This window comes from Rhipicephalus microplus, chromosome 2, assembly GCF_043290135.1.
Source record: "Rhipicephalus microplus isolate Deutch F79 chromosome 2, USDA_Rmic, whole genome shotgun sequence".
Taxonomy (NCBI): domain Eukaryota; kingdom Metazoa; phylum Arthropoda; class Arachnida; order Ixodida; family Ixodidae; genus Rhipicephalus; species Rhipicephalus microplus.
In genome coordinates, this window is record NC_134701.1 from 253,873,592 (window position 1) to 253,890,810 (window position 17,219).

The 17,219-nt window shown below is 46.4% G+C and overlaps 1 protein-coding gene across 1 annotated transcript in view; it reads right to left on the bottom strand.

Moving 5' to 3' along the window:
* The window catches only part of btv (dynein cytoplasmic heavy chain beethoven), a 121,533-nt gene that overhangs the window by 20,870 nt on the left and 83,444 nt on the right, over positions 1 to 17,219 (bottom strand). The window contains exons 33-50 of the mRNA XM_075885921.1: positions 14,701 to 14,823; positions 14,310 to 14,518; positions 13,471 to 13,684; positions 12,863 to 12,999; positions 12,022 to 12,222; positions 10,597 to 10,734; positions 10,389 to 10,518; positions 9,934 to 10,078; positions 8,882 to 9,005; positions 7,856 to 7,977; positions 6,595 to 7,081; positions 6,064 to 6,156; positions 5,662 to 5,785; positions 4,180 to 4,343; positions 3,379 to 3,587; positions 2,606 to 2,879; positions 1,890 to 2,045; positions 1,151 to 1,258 (exon numbers count right to left, since the gene is read on the bottom strand). Of these exons, the coding sequence (XP_075742036.1) occupies positions 1,151 to 1,258; positions 1,890 to 2,045; positions 2,606 to 2,879; positions 3,379 to 3,587; positions 4,180 to 4,343; positions 5,662 to 5,785; positions 6,064 to 6,156; positions 6,595 to 7,081; positions 7,856 to 7,977; positions 8,882 to 9,005; positions 9,934 to 10,078; positions 10,389 to 10,518; positions 10,597 to 10,734; positions 12,022 to 12,222; positions 12,863 to 12,999; positions 13,471 to 13,684; positions 14,310 to 14,518; positions 14,701 to 14,823 (3,158 nt within the window). The remainder of the gene's footprint in view (positions 1 to 1,150; positions 1,259 to 1,889; positions 2,046 to 2,605; positions 2,880 to 3,378; positions 3,588 to 4,179; positions 4,344 to 5,661; positions 5,786 to 6,063; positions 6,157 to 6,594; positions 7,082 to 7,855; positions 7,978 to 8,881; positions 9,006 to 9,933; positions 10,079 to 10,388; positions 10,519 to 10,596; positions 10,735 to 12,021; positions 12,223 to 12,862; positions 13,000 to 13,470; positions 13,685 to 14,309; positions 14,519 to 14,700; positions 14,824 to 17,219) is intronic.

A 17,219-nucleotide genomic window follows, 5' to 3' on the forward strand; every position in this document is an offset into this window, starting at 1 on the left:
TGACGTTACGACGGTGTCACGAATACTGGCGATTGGTGGCCTCATGTCATAATGTCATCACGTGCTAATTTTCAGATGCGGAGCAGCTCTTTGACTAACCTGTGTAACGCTGTCCCATGCGTTCACACAAACCCCCCTCGCCGCAGGTGTTGGAGCGGTGCCATGTAGGTCAAGTCGCAGCTGTGCATCGACGTAACTCTCTCCCTCACCCGCAGCAGCTGCCGGCCCCCTCGCATCACTTCTCTCTCACTTCACCCTCTCCACCATGCACCCGCAACGCTCGACCGCACGTCGAGTGAAAACACTAGACAGATTTAGTTAGGCGTCCACAGCAGCCTAAGAGACGTGGCCTGTCATTGAAAATGGCTAGCAGGCTGCGTCCGTGAGGCTGCTGCGGACGCGCAATGAAATCTGTCTACTCTTTCGGCTCGTTTATCTACGGGGAAACTTACACAATACCCAACCCACCTCCGATGTCTGTGTTTAAAACAAACGTTTACTCGAGTAAACGCTACACCGAGTTTTGCTTCAAGCCGTTCTTCCAGCAATCACGCCGACACGCGTTTCAACCAGGTCAACGCCTTGCGCACCGCTGCTGCTTCGTTTCCCCTCAGGGTTCCCTTCGGGCAGACGATCCACATTTTGCATCGCCTGTGTTGAAGCGGACGCCGACAGACATCGACGTAAGCTTTTGTGCTTGATGAGGCATCTAAGGGTTTCGCCTTAATAAAATTTTGTTGTTGGTTTTCAGTCTTCTTTCACCTCGTTCTTTTACTATTCCTGTAAATCATGCTTTGTCTGCGTACCTCTAAGCGTAAGGTGCAGCCTAATTAAACAATTGTAGGAGCAAAAGAAGGTATACGAAGTTGTGCTCCTCTAGTAGTTGTGAGCCTGTTTCAACCCCTAGTTCCTCTGTGTCGTGTTTTCTGTGTATCAAAATTAAATAATAATAAGTACCACGGTAAAATACAGGGATAATTCGTGTCATTTAATCATTGTACCAAGATGATCATGGTGCATTATCCTAATACTTCGTCATTTTGGTAAGTGCTGGCGTGCTGTAGTAAAGCAGATGTCTTGTTTAATGTTTCAGAACCACATTGGGAAATTGAATTAGACTTCTATTACCGGTATGCACCAACGCACGAACCTTGAGCTGAGACAGGGCTGCCGATCGGTCCTCGATCAGCCAGATGGGCCGCTGTTCTGTGTGTTGAGCGGTGTCCTTCACAAGGGTGCCCGTGAGAGACTCCCATTCCTATAGTTGTGGATGCAAATACAATGTCAAATACTAGTGATCACGATCTCCTTCGACGTTAAACATTACCTATTCATACAACGTTTTATTTTGTTCTTACGCAGATGAAAATAACTTTATATTTAGCGTTCTTCACTGAAAAAAAAAACTATGCATGAACAAATAAAACGAAAGTTTAATTCTGAGACATTGTTCTGAGCATGCAAGCTCGGGGCTACTCAAGGTGGGAGGGTTCTGTATTTTATGAACCTTTTGGACGCAGTCACATGTATCAATTATGCATGACAAAAATGAAGTATGTATATAGATATGAATCACCTTGGTCATACATCTCTATTTTTGATTGATTCTTGTTCTGTACGTTTAATTTTATTTATAAAGTTTGCCTTTACATGAAAGAAACGCTCTAAAAGGGCTTCATGTGCATATTATACTGGGCTATAGTCAATAAAACCGGTACTGGACTTCATTGCTAGCGGCAGAATCTTTCTCGTGTGGTTATACGTGCCGGACAGATGTGCATTAACGTTTTGTCGGGATCAGCACATGTTCTACCGCAGTGGACTGGAGTGCTGTGCAGACTCTGCACCGTTTCGTGAACGGGTGTCACAGGTGAGATTTGAGCACTCACGTTTTCTCTGAAGAGGTCAGGACGTAGACCATGGATCAGATGCAGGGCAAATGTCAGATGGTCCTTTTTGAACAAAGACCTCGCAGCGTACTCGTACACGAGGTGTGTCAACGTGCGTTCCACCAGCTTCAGATCTTTTTTCTTGCCATTAGTTCCCTGAAAAGAGCGTATGCGAGTTAATAATAATGGCAGTTTAACTACCACTGTAAACTGAAAGTTTAAAAACTCACGAAAATTATACCTGCCGAGATAACATTGTTGACTGCCACATTACAGTATTTAGTTATTTCTTGGTCATGTCTGCCCTGTTATTGGTTTATTGAGCCCAATTGTGGGCTTCTTGAATGCCCGTCACCTAAGCCGCTACCGTCGAGATAACGGTAGGTTTGTTCTCAGAATGTTAGTCCTTTGGAAGTGTGTTAGTCACTTGGAAGAGAGCTATTTATAAAACCCAGACATCAAACTGAATACGTCATTTTACGCGACATTATTTATGAATAATGTCCATTTTTTGGAGGCAGACTTATTTTCGTCAAATGCAGTGGTGAATGTCTCGAAACAGAAGACTTGGTGTTGTGGAAATTACCATGCATAGACCCAACATGTGTGAAACTTTAAGTATGTCTTACGACGAGAGGCGAAGAAACATAGATAGGTCCTTTGAACAATAAATGCCTGAAAAGTGATGACCAGGATGTGCAGAGCTATTCCAGCACCTGTTGTCGCAATGCTCGCCGAAAGAGGTCAACCAGTCCGGCCATGCCCCACCGGTACGTATGTCCCAACCGCGCAACGGGATCGAGCAGACCCACGAGGCGGGCTCCGAGCCTCGCGACGGGCTCGTACACGGCCCGTTCTTTCTCCAGCGAAGCCTGCAGCCTCTGCGCCTCGGCCAGGGACGTCTCCGCACGAGCGCCGCTAGCCTTGGCTTCCTGAAGGAGGAAGAGATGGGGGGACATTTGTGGTACCGCTCTGTCACCCGATACGCGGCTGCATTAGATTTACAACGCTGGCGCCAGCCTATCTTGGAAGGACGGCGCAAGATGACTATATAAAGTCGCAGCAAATGGCACAATGGCACAAAGAGCGTTCGCGTGGGCTGACCGGTATTCTCGTTAAAACAAAATAACTAAAATAAAAGCTGCACGGAAAAGAAACCACTAGGACAAATACAAAAGCCTACGAAGCACTGACGTGTCTCTGCGCCTTCCCGTGTGTAGTTCTTCCCATTGTCATGTGGAACCCTAAAATCTTCAAACGTTTTGGTTAATTATAAGTCTCGAAACGGGTGAAGCAGACTGCTGTGCCGTCAAGCAAGGACAACTCGTTAGAGATATCTTGCAGACAGCCCTTTTCTCTCTCTCCATTTTCATCACACTATCATCCACCTCCAGTTAAGGATAGCAAACTGGATGCGCCCTCGGTTAACGTCCTCGACTTTACTGTCACTCTTTGTCTCTCGAAATTAGACGAATTCTTGATGGGTTACAGGAGGATTATACAGTAATAGAACGTTTTGCGTGCCTGCAGAGCCTGGCGCAGCTCCTGGTTGTGCAGAAAGTCTCCCGACAGAAGGAGATCCAGGAGGCGCGAGTCAAGATCGGATAACTGAAGCCGCAGTGTGTCCGCCTCGTGCAGCAGCGCTTGGCGACGCTCCTCCAGTTCGGGCCGCTCCTCTTGCAGCGCCACCTGCAGCAACTGCGCACAAAACCACACCCGCGAGTTCTGGTAAATGTATATCTTCTGATATGCACAACAGCAAGCACATCGCATGCGTAGCCAGTCTCCTTTAATTGTGGGCTGCTGTAGTTTACGAATATCAACGACGGCCTATTGCCACTCGTTGTTATCGATCAAAAAACACTGGAGCCGGCCTATTACAGAAACGAGCAGACAGCATCTGTTTCTGGCTGAGGTTACCTGATGTAATCTTAAAATTTCGAGGATGTGCTGCGGTCATTCCGCTCCTGTTTTTGTCCTGGTGCTTTTAAAAGACCAAACTTCTGTGTTGGCGGTGCATGAGACCCATATTCAAACATGCATGCATTACGTTTGTGAAGAACATTGATGCACCGGTGCTCGTATAAATCATGCTGTGGTGCAGTTTGTTCGCCCTCGGAAAAGAGCATTTCAACGTTTACTTTCAGCATGCCTATAGGAGCTATGCATCTTGTTTGGGTACACGTGATTTTAAGTTAGCCCATCTCATTCACCTTAAGTGAATGAATGCATATCAAAGGCTGAAGGTGATCAAAAAGAATTGAATGTATACATGTTACAGCTCACACACCTGGTCGCAGAGCCCAGCCTCGGTGGTGCTGAAGTCGATAGTGCGAACCAGCGTCGCCGCGTACGGAGGTAGCGTGGCCTCGGCGTCCTGACTCAGCAGGAAGAGGCGAAACTCGTCGCTGTAGTCCACCGCCTTTTCCGCTATGTGTACCACCTGCCGTGAGCCTGTGGCAATTAGTTCGCAGAGATTGCCCACCGTGTATCGAAGCAGTTAAAACCATTCCCGCACCACAAGTTCACCGTGCACCAAAGGTTGTCTGGCGCCGACTGCAAACGCAATTATTCCCATGCCCATAAACTGATGGACGTGTATACCATGACGCCGGTTGGGCCGGTTGGGCCTAATCGCTCACATCGCGAGTCAATAGGCGCACTTGCCAACATTCTTTGGGACTGCAGAGAAGACCCCTTTCCTCTCCTCGCCATCCCTCACACGAGAGGTGGGATAAAGTTTTGTCACCAGCCTGGGAGTCAAGCTGTAAGCCATATGTGGCCACACAGCTCAACCTGGTACATCAACTTTCTCCATATAGACTGAAGAGAATAAAGTATTGTTTTCTGTCCCCTACGTCGAGATCTTTCTGCAATCATTACGTTACTCGGGATATCGCATCGATAGAACAATGTTTTGACAAAGAGCTAAGGAGTTTGTGACGTATGGCCTGTGCGATGTATTCAGTGCGAAGGCTTCAGGGTAGACCCGCCGCTGTGGTCTAATGGCCAAGGTACCCGGCTGCTGACCCGCAGGTTGCGGGATCGAATCCCGGCTGCGGCGGCTGCATTTCCGAAGAAGGCGGAAATGTTGTAGGCCCGTGTGCTCAGATATGAGTGCACGTTAAAGAACCCCAAGTGGTCGAAATTTCCGGAGCCCTCTACTACGGCGTCTCTCATATGGTGGTTTTGGGACGTTAAACCCCATAAATCATTCAATGCTTCAGGGTTCGTGCGGGGTAGCTTCCTTACATTCATGCTACTCATAGTATTGCGAAGCAAGGGCTTTGTACAGCCATCTTGCATATGGTTGCAACGTTCAAGATATCGTAGGAAAGCCTCCAGATAAGCAACGGTTACACGGCAAGCTATCCAAAGGTGCGCATAGTGCAGCTGATAATCTCTGATGCTCCATCAAAAAGGCAGCATGTAACAGCAGGGTGGTATGTAAGAATGCTTACAAAAAAGCACACTCACTATGCAGCGAGCCTTCTTACGTGGAGCGAGCATGGCACTACGCGTCGTGACGAGGAACATGGATAAGTTTCACCAGCTCCACTGCTACTTACCAAAATATAATGAGTGAAGGTATTTGTTATGTTATACCCAGTGAAAGGGACGCGTAGAGGTACCTAGTTACTTCGCCAATTACCTTTTTTGTTCAACCGTAGCTCCTTAATACTCCTAACAAAGCTTAATGACTCAGTAAATGAAACAGAGGGCTTCGCTGTGTGTGCCTGTGGAAATACCGTGTGCCGAAACGAATGTTTACCCTGGGTAAGAAGGTCTCTCCTCAGCAATGGGTACAGTATGGGGTCGATCTGCTGTACGTCCTGCACGAGCAGCGCCTTGCCGAGGCGTACAGACAGCTCCAGAGTCGCTGTAAACGTGGGGTCCTGTAAGTAACATTACGACAAGTCCAATGTTTTGTAATCATGTGTCATCATAAAATTGTGAATGCACTTGTCTTGCAATCGCAATTAAACATCATGCAGCAAACTTCGGCACTATCCGATAATTATCTGTAAATAAATAAATTATTGTTGCACAACAAACCAAAGGTGTAAGAAAGAACAGTTTATTGTTTAGATTTATTCAAGACATGCAGTTCTATTGCGCTTCTTTTGAGGACAACGTTCAAGAAGTCAATCATCAACAAGCGCAGCCGGCATACCTGCTGTGTGATCAGTTGTGGGTCCTTGAGGTGGCACTGCAGCCAGCGACTGGCCTGCCCCGACGGGTCGATGATGAATGGTCTCTGGGGCAGCTGCATGGAAAATCAGTCCTCTGCTACGGCACACTGACACGAGAGCACTTGTTTCTACAACATTCAAGTCCAGTGTTGCCTATTTAAAAGCAACCTGCGGTATAATTTTTGTGTCAGCTAGGTTTCGTTCAGAGCATTTCAAGCTCATTCATGAGAGCACGCTAACACACACGTCTAGTTTGGCTTTTTGGTGCATTCTGTGCTAACGAGAACGACTGCGCAAATAAACAAATATCAAAGACATAAACGGGACACTTGTAGCAGTTGACTGACTGCCTGTTTTGGAAGTGTTTATTCGTTTGCGTACTTTTTCTTCGCAGTGGATACCACCAACTTCCAAATAGAATATTTTATCGGGACGTACGTATACGCCCTACTAAGCTCGCGCGGTTCCGCTGCGTGCCACGTGTATAGTGAATGCGAAATAGGTTGACGTACGGGCAGGATGAGTAGGGCGGCATTCTCAATCGACAACCGGTCTGGAGGCAAACCCTGGGCCCTCCACGCAAGCTGCTCCTTCTCGGAGCTGAGGAGTTGCGACAGCTCTCCCGGTACGCCCTGCTGTTGCAGTTCGGGCAGAAGCCGGCGCCAGCGTTGTAAAAGCTTAGACCGAGCCTCCTCCATGGCCGCCGGCAGTGCGCCCAGGTAGGCGGCGCACGCCGAGGCCAACAGGCAGCGCTGGGCCAGTGGCTGGGCCTCCAAGGCTCCCAGGCGCCGAGACCAGCGCGCGTGCTCACCCTCTAGTTGCGCGAGCAGGTCCCGGGCCGCGGACAGACGGGCATCCGAGTCGCGAAGCCCCATTTCGATGCGGGCAGCCTCTCGGGTGCAGTCGCCCAGTCGCTCGCGCAGCTCGGACACTCGCTCGTCGACACCGGCAAGCGCCGAGCCGAGCTTGCCCAGGCGTTGTTCGGCACCTGAAAGCTTCCTGCCAAAGAAATTTGCAGGCCTCATTGCTGTTTCGAAACTATGCTTGATCACGCGTGGTCTTTGACATTTACAGCAATTTTACTCGATCCTAACAATATTAATAATAGTTATTGTGGTTTCACGTCCCAAAACCACGATTATGAGGAACGCTGTGGTGGAGGGCTCCGAAAATTTTGATTGCCGTGGGTTTATTATCGTGAACTTAAATCTAAATGTTCGGGCTTTTAGCACAGCATTTCGTCGCTATTTAAATGCGGCCGCCGTGGCCGGGATTCGATCCAGCAACCTTTGGGTCAGAAGGCAAGCATCGTAACCGCTAGAGCACCGCTGCAGGTCACTGTTCTTCGAAAGCTGCCTTAATTTGACAGTGACCCATTTGAGGACGGCTGCATAAATAGCAGTACCACCGTAAAAGAAGGGCTACATGGGTGTTTACGTGCACTCCATTTCCTTCGGCATTCTTCATAGTTCTTTGAACAAGAACGACGAGGTGGGAGAGTTGGTTAATGTACATTTTCAAGTTTGCAGCGTGAGTACGCAAGTGCTGAAAGAAATTGACGCAGTGAAGAAATGAAGGTGAAGAGAGCGCTCGTGAGCCTCACTCTTGTCTTTTATTTCTTCACTGTGTCGCATTTATTTCGGCAGTTGCATGATTGAGCTGCAAACTTTTTGGAAAATATTTCCGAGTTCTGCATTGAGAGAAATGCCTTCGGCTATGGACTACACCACTGCATGGCTCAAGAAGCTATACGCATGCACGAGTGCCAGTCACCGCTGCAGCTCCGCCTGCTCCGCTTCCAAGGGGCCGATCTTGTGCAGAACGTCGGCGTACTGGACGTTCGCTTGAACCCAGGCCGCCAGTGGTGCCGCAGCTGCGGAGGCTCGTTTAGCGTTCTGCGAAAGGAAAGAAGAACATTGCTCAAAAGCTGTTACTCAGCCGGTGACCGCCGCACACGGAACCCTCGCGCGCCTTTCCAGACTGGACTTGCCTGTGCATCTACCGGACGCAACGTAAGACACTTCACCAATAACGGGCCGTAGTAACACGGACGTGTTATAGTGTCTTTGTAGACACAAGGCGACTTTTTGTAGACGCACGACCCCGATATGCTTCAGGATATCCGCTTGTGACATGCTGCTACTCAGTGGTGATGAATTAGTGTTCAGTAACAGACGACTTCATCTGATACGTCTGTACACCAAGGCTCTTTTCAAGGATACATCATATGTTGTCATGGAGCTTCGTAGCCGCTAGAAATAAAATATCACGTCAATTCAAGTCAAGTGGCAATGATATCATTCGATGTCTCGGTCTAGGCACGGGTAAGCCTCAATCGGCTTCACATATAGATTCGCCGGAGCACAGTAAACATTTATTAAAGCTGTCAAAAACAGTTAAACAATTTCTGTGATTAAAACTAGTGAACCACACGCACACGCACACGCACACACGCACACGCACACGCACACGCACACGCACACGCACACGCACACGCACACGCACACGCGCACACACACACACACACACACACACACACACACACACACACACACACACACACACACACACACACACACACACACACACACACACACACACACACACACACACACACACACACACACACACACACACACAAAAGGATCCTTTCGGTCTAGAGAGTTTTCTGAGTGCGCGATGAAGTTGTCGTTAGGGAAGTGAGCCGCTGTAAAAGGATGACTCTAGCAGGGAATAGACGACTGCTTCCGAAGGGATAGAGATCGCAATGCTGGCTTCTGACAGAAAGAAAGTGCTCACCTTCATGTCAAAAGAAGCGGCGTTGCTACGCAACAGCTCCTGTACGCTGTTTTTAATCTCGGGTGTGACGGAGCGGGCGTTGAAGCTCATGATTTCTTCTTTGACTCCTCTCCTGGCCAGAAAGCTGGGTACACACCGTGCTACCATCACCAATGGGCTAAATATATAATTCACGATACATAAAGTCATATGTTATTTCTTGCTTAAAACTTCTTTGAGCCGTCGCCCGTAATATGCCTTGTATATTGCACGCGAATTTCAATGTCAAACGTGTTTACTGACAGGCTAATCTTTGACATTTGATAGTCGCTGACACCGTCACTCAAACCAAAAGTTTATCGAGTTTACGTGCGAAGACCATGATATGAATGAGTCATTGTTGGACACTGTGGACTCAAGTTTTTATCCAGGAAGTGCATCCCAAAGTTAAGCAGACAAACGTTTATGTGTCTCGCGTCGGTACGCCACCAGGACGGTATAAATCATACCCTATACCTCGAGGTCAACAGCCCACCACAACCATCAACTGGCCCTGCTGATTTGCATAAAAGTATTCTATGCTTTCTGGCACGCGAGTGACTAAAACTTTGTTGTATTCTGCGTTTGAAGGAAAAGTTCACGAAATGTCAATAGATGCAAACAGTATATGTTAAACTACATAGATGTGCACATGTATTTCTCTGTTTATTTTTGACCACGTGGTGTCACCAGCGCCAAAGTACCGCAGGTGGTGTTGTCTTTTTCAATGCGCCAGCAGACGAGACCACTTTTTAAAATGTTGGCTCCGATTACACCACGTTATCAAGAATCTTTCAGCTCTTTAAGCTTCAGTCTTCCCCTGAGCTCTTGTACCAATTGCGTTTATTCTCGCAGCAACAAAATAGTTTAGTACGATTTAAATCTCCTTCCAACTAAAACAGATTCCTTTCGTACGTATCAAATACTACTGTACGAGGCTCAATATAGTTTCGAGCTCATGAATCCACGCTTGTTGACGTCCATGTTCTCACCGGGGGTACCACACTTGAAAACTGAACCAAGTAGACACATACCTCTTCATGCTGACCCACGAGGTGTCGAAGATCCCCATGAGACGCAGCACACCCTCCAGGATGTCTCTGATGACGTCAGGTGGCGCCCGGAGAGAGCGGATCTCCGACAGGGCGTCTGACCGGATGCTTCCGACAGCCTGTTGCGCTGCAAACGCACAGGCGATAACCTTCGGGCTTACGTCACAAGATGCGTTCAGTTAGAGAAACACTGACACTGTGGACTTGCGTGTTCGAGACGACGTACCCAAATATTTCTTTTTTTTTTAGTTTACGAACTGAAGTACTATTTGCAGCCGCATCTTTCAAGTCTTGAAGGGATACTAAAGAGGAATTTTCAGAGTACAACTTATCAAACTAAACTAACTCATTATTACACTGCAGTGTCTCTTTAAGAAAGAATGCTGCGTGAAAAGTGGCAGGCTAGCCAGAGGATATATACCCAGACCCAGACGCACCGTTTTGCACAAGCGGTTCGATTTGAGCCAGCTCGCGGTCGATGTGCTGTTTGCGTTCTTTGAGTCGTTCGCTTTCCTGGCGCATCGTGGCTCGTAGTTGCTCCATCTCTGCCTTTTGCTCGCTGGTGTTCTGGAAAGTAATGTTACCACTTAGACAAATTTTATAACTAAAGAAACAAAAAAAGAAAGAAACACAAAAGACTCTTACCGTCATGCTGTTTGTTATCTGTAGCAGTGCCGCGTCAGCTTCGCCTTGCTTTTCAGCCAGAAGCTTTCGCTGAACAGCCGCTTCTCCCTCGAGCTTGGAGACCGCCTTCTTGGCCTCGTTCAGCTTAGATATCCCCAGCTATAATAAAAAGAACTGACCATTGTGAGAACATAGGGAAATCTAGGGAAATATAGTTTACCTAAATGATTAGCGTCACGCGTGTGCCATACGCGTGCAATTACAATCTCACTTGATTTGCGTGCCTTTTTTGTGCTTAAGACAAATTAAAACAAGGCTGCGTAATTGCAGAACTAGCACAAATTCAAGCATTCGTAGAAACGTTGATCAGAGCAGTGTGACTTCAGCGCAGTGCCCGTGTCTTTTCGATAACCGTTTTGCGTAGTTTCTGTTCATAGCCACTGCGAACTTTTTTATTAATATACTTTATAGCTTGTATTAAACACGTGTCACGTGATGACGCGTCGCTATACTAAATGTTCGCTTATTCTCTTGAATGCCTAAATAGATTGAGCTTGCGCGAATTTCAGTGCTGCATGTATATACCACACCTAAAGTTAATTTAACTGCAAACGTAAATTTAATTTCTAGTGGCATCCTGTGTATCATTACAGTTCCGAACGCTAAGCCCGTTTCCCCGGATATGACAACTCTTCTTCTCATGCCCTGTAAACTTGAGTTTTGGTTCATAAAAACCATGGTATAATAATTTTACACAAATGACTTCTCAATTTAGTATGTTCTATCGTTGCATAATATGGCTCTAAAATGCCGATCATATCTGTAGCGCCGTTTTGACACGCATGAGTTTACTATATGAGTGTATTGCGCTATTTTGGTTCTTACTAAAACGAGGCGACAACGTTAACAGTCCAGTATGGCAGCACTTGAAAGCATTCGTGGGACAGGCCATATCGACCACACACAACAATGTCCCTATTTTTCAATGGGCGGGTTTCAACGCGACAGCGTTAAAAGTGCCCATCTCACGAAACTTTTGGTGTCGGCGTCGTTGTTTGGGAGTGAGAAATCAACGTTGTCTGTTACCGAAAAATTGAGAACGATGCAAATAAAATAAATAACAAAAATTTGGCATGTCCCACGTACCTTGGTAATCGATGTTATACGAAGCATGCGGATGGAAGGTGAGTGTGTTTAATTTTTTTTTATTGAGATAGACCTTATCAAGTGGCGCTAAATACATGTACAAATCCTCGCACACACATACGTTGCAGCCGCGTACGTTTTATACTAGCAGTTGTTTACAGTTGCGTACGACGTCAACAGCAACATGAATATGAACAGCACTCTGCTTTTGAAGGCGAAGCTCAAGCGTCCTCCAAAGTTTTTTTGTTTATTCCTAATTCGGACTTGAGAATGAGGAGGAACAGCTGAGTGCCAGTTCACCTGCAAGTGCTTCTTGGACTCCTCCATTTCTGCCTCCTGCTGGGCGAAGATATCGCGGAAGGCGCCCACCATGGTGAAATACTGGCTGGGGCCGACTGCGAGCCCGGTCGACAGGCATGCTTCGTGCAGTTGGAGGAAGAGCGCCGCGTCGGGCGCATTGCGGCTGCCCACGCTGCTGGAATCCAACACCAGGGCGGGCAACTGCGACGCAGTCGTGATACACGCATACTTGTAATGAACCAAAATAGCATCCGTTGGAAATCCAAAAGCTCGACGAAGAATTATCAGATGAATCTGCTATACTGGTCTGAAAGTACCACGGTACAATATTAACAAAAATGCAAGTAGGTTGCTTCAATAGACAGCTTCGAAGATTACGAAGCTGTGCTTGGTCCGCAGGCAGAGTCCGGTGTCACCATTTTTCTGGTGCAGTCGTCATGCGGGCAGAGCTAACCACAAAATTCTTGGACGGTAGCTCAAGGCAAATAAAAAAAAAAAACACTAGACTAAGGCTATTTATTCTTAGCTGCGCAGGTTCTCTTGCGTTCTTTGCATAGCTACAGGTGTTAAACGGCTAAATATTGTCAAAAGTGACCCCTACTCACCGGTAATTCACATACGACTTGTTTCATTTATTCAGGATCAAAACAATATATTAAAGTTTTTCTAAATAAAAATCGTTTTCGTCCGTCTGTATTTTTTGTTCAACAAATCCGCACAAGCTTCTTTTGTGTAACTGCGCAAGCAGTACCCAGTGTTAAGTCTGATCAGGCTTCGTACGATTAACATCCAAAAATAACACCCGCATTGAAATAGACCAAAGTGCTTCCAAAACTCCTACCTGCTTGAAACTCTCACGGCTCCAGGATGAGAGCCAGTGCACGCTGCAACCCTTGCGAAGCCACGGATGGCGTTCTGCGTGGTGCTGGACGAACGAAGCGTCCAGGACCAATGCCACGTGCAAGTTCCTGCGCACTCCTACAAACATGCATGCTCAGCTGGTCTTTTACGAGTCAATGCTCACACATGCACACAACTGCAGCAGAGATGAACGGCTGAGAAATTATTGAAGTGTTTTATTAATTTCTAGGTTTTTACATGCGGCAACCACCAGATGGTCAGGAGTCACGCCATAGTGGAGGGCTTCAGAAATTTTGACACCGGGTGTTTTTTAACATGCGCTGACATCACAAAGTGGACAGGCATCTACAGTAGACCACCCGGAAAGGCGTTCGCCCCGGGTTTGATTTCCGGACCAGGACGAAATTTTCGACAACCAAGAATATATCTTGTCAGAAATCCATGCAATTATTTCTTTGTGGCATCGTGCTACAAACGCTCGATTGTTAATTACCTTTCTTAAAGGCTTAACATCAAAGAATTATGATTTAAACAGCGCGGAAGGTTAGGGTTAACCTTAACCTTAACTTAACAGCGCGGAAGGCTTACGGCGGCAGAAATTCTCCCAGGGTGGGAGCCCTTCGGCCTCGGGCTCTTCTTCTTGCAGAAGGGGCGCTAGGTCAAGTTCGTCGGGCCGAAAGAGTCCAGGTGCTTCGCCCGTGGCCCACAGCGCGGCCAGTAGGTCGAGCGAATCCTCATCCAGTTGTTGGTCCTCAAGCAGCAGCACCGACCTACGACCTTCGAGCCCGGCCGACTGCACCAGCTGGAAGAGAAAAATTGTGACACTTAAAGTTGCGTAAAGATAAACGTTGTATTAGATTACACATTACATTGAAGACAACAAACACGAATGTGCGAATCGCTTCTAATTTCATGTCACTTAAAAAGGCTGCGCTACATTTTTACAAATTATCATACAATCTCTTTACTATTGCAATCAGCTAGCAAATTGGGCGGATTGGAATAGAGCCATGATGGCCAGTGCAAACAGGAGACAGTACAAGAAACAGGAGAAATGCTTTGATGGTTATTGGTCTTTATTGCCTTACAAATCTTTGAACACGGGATTGTTTAAATTTGTCAAATATTCGGCAGTTGGCATAAAACGAGTGATTTCTCTTTATTTTTGTTGTCTCCCGTGCGCTGGAAGCTACAAAGCAAGTATCACGAAGAGCTTTTGCCACATTTCATGGCTTTGTGCATTTTCTATCTTTTTTTCTTTGACCGATGATCTTAGACTGTATTGGCAAGTCATTTGGATTAGACGTGCATAGAATCGTGCGTAGCGGCACCTAGTTGACCACGGTGGAGCCTACATAATGCGATGAGTTGGTTTTTCGCTTTGCTGTCTATGCCTATGGCTAAACCAGTGGCTAAACACCACGTACTGGACGCAGGTCGGACCGGCTGCTGGCCAGCGACCGACCCTTAGGGGAGACGCAGGGTAGCCGGGCTCGATGAGCAGCCAGGCGCACCGCCAGACGGCGGGCCATTCCAGAGGCACCGCCGACCAGGACCCAACCTGCTGGTCGCCCCAGTGCCCAGTCCGCTTGGGCCACCAGTGACAGCCATTCGAGCACTGGCACCGCATAAGCACCTGCATTGAAGGATGACGTATGACGGTACAACTGAGTCTATACTGTGTAAGGGCTTCGTAAGAATTACGTTTTTTGTTCTACTAAAACGCGTGACATCAAGGAAGCATACAGTCAATAACAAGGTCACATTTCACTAGGAACAAAGAGATACGCAAGCAGTGTTAAAGAGCAAATGACGTACCGCACTCTTTGGCTGTTTTGAGGACAGCATCATTCCAGTCTTTCAGATCAAGTTTCTCGAGCTGGCTTCCCCAAGAGGCTGTTTTGGTCGATGAGTCACCAGGCTTGGACACGTAGACGACTTCTAGAATTAGAAAGAACGTGATAGAACAGCTTTCCTCTATGAATTATCGGTAATTGAAAAGAGAATTGTTTGCAGATGCACGTCTACACGAGCGCATCAAGGAAAGCGAAGCTGTGCGAACGAGTTCACACACTTCTGAAGTGACGAAGGTTAACAAAGAAATGAGAGAGTCGAACAGGGAGCATCGCCCGAGCTAACGCTTCGACACGAAGAGTTGTCTTCGTCAAGGCGGCAACTACTTCATTGACGAAGAAAGGTCCCCTTGTCGAAACGTTCACTTGAGCGACGCTCCCTGTTCAAAAACTATTGCATTTTTTCAAGCCTCTATGTCTTCCTGACGAAAGGTTAGGCGAGATTTATCAAACGCTTCACCATATCCAGTGCTGTTTCTTCACTATACCCGAGCCTTTTCATATGGCGCGTCATATTCAGAATGATTTCCGTATAATTCACGTTATAAGTTACACGTGTTCCTCAACCCTGTTTTCCGACGGTGTTTCTCAACCAGTCGGAGAGGCAAATTGCTAGCCCCAGTCCTCAGGACCGACTGTATGTTCAGCTGGAGGACATGACGGCTATCAGCACATGCTCCCGGGTATTCGAAACAAGGTGGCTGCTCACCTCTGGGCGCAAAAAGCTTGGTCTACATACTAAAGGTCTTGGTCTACATACTTGGTCTACATACTACATACAACCCTTTTTGATGCAATGCTATCTTTTAACCTCAATCAGATAATAATGGAGCCAACACGGGTGCAGGCGGAGAGCTCCAATATACTTGACCTGGTATTCTTAAGCGACCATTTTCCAAGTGACAAACACAGTGTAGAAATTCTCGATGGGATATCGGACCACAAGCTAATCGTGTGCAGCGCATCAATTTGTGCCAAAAAAAGCCACTGCCACTCGCAAAAAAACGTTCCAGATTTTCAGAATGCAGATGACACCAGCATAATTGATCATCTATCAATGGAATTAGCACCGTTTGAAGATGATTCGAAACGCGCATCCATAAGTGTCGATGAATTGTGGTTAAAATTTAAACATACCATAACGCACTGTATGAAATTATATGTACCAAATAAAACAAAAAGATCAAAGAAATATAATCCCTGGATTAATCGTGATATCATTCACGCGAAACGCAAAGTTAAAAGACTCAGGAAATCCCTAAAACTAAGTAAAAGCAAATCTAAGACTGCTCTCACAACTGCCATCACCGACATGAAATTAAAAATAAGAACCGCAAAAAAGAACTATTTCACTAACACCCTTCCTAGTTTCATCAAAAACTCGCCGCAAAAATTTTGGGGCTTTCTTAAAAATTCAAAGTCTAGCGAAAACGCTAGTCATCCTCAAGATGGCCTTATTACCCCTTCTTCGCTCAATGAGCACTTCCAATCAGTTTTCACGGCCGATGACGGCAATCAACCACCAATCGACATTTTGAACAAAGAACCATTGGAACTGCCCGTGATAACCGAACAAGGTATCTTTCATCTGCTCCTCCATCTTGACACAAAAAAAGCCTCAGGACCAGATAACATTCCAAATTTGTTTCTCAACCGATATGCGGAGTGGATGGCAAAATATCTGTGCATCATATTTGATAAATCCCTAACAACATGCACCATACCGGATGATTGGAAAAAAGCGAAAGTTAAACCGATACACAAATCAGGCCCAAAAGATGACGTAAATAACTTCAGGCCTATATCTCTTACTTGCACTTGCAGCAAACTTCTTGAACATATTATCTTAAAACATATCAATATATATCTTGAAAACGAACGCATCCTGTCGCCTTCTCAACACGGTTTCCGTAGGGGGCTTTCTACAGTCACGCAACTAACAGAACTAACCCATGATTTATCCTTAAGTGTGGACAACCAAAAACAGGTCGACCTTATCATATTAGACTTTGCAAAAGCCTTTGATAAGGTTTCGCATAAAAAACTGGTACAAAAGTTAGAATGTACCTTAGGCAATGGCCCCGTTACGAAATGGATAAAAAACTACCTTACCGGTCGCACACAATTTGTTGATTTCAATGGACAAGTATCCACAACAGTTCCCGTCAAATCCGGTGTTCCCCAGGGTTGTGTTCTTGCTCCGACCTTATTCCTAATTTTTATCAATGACCTACCCTGTCAAATTCCCGTCCACGTCAGACTTTTCGCGGATGATTGTATAATTTATCATGAAATAAACTCTGCAGAAGATCATCTTGCCTTAAACAAAGCCCTCGAAATAGTATCAAACTGGTGTTCAGATTGGCAAATGATACTTAATGTTAAAAAATCAGCTATAATGACAGTAACAAGAAAAAGGGAATGGTCAGAGTTCTCATATACCATCAATAGTATCCCACTTCCTAGAACAAGTCATCATAAGTA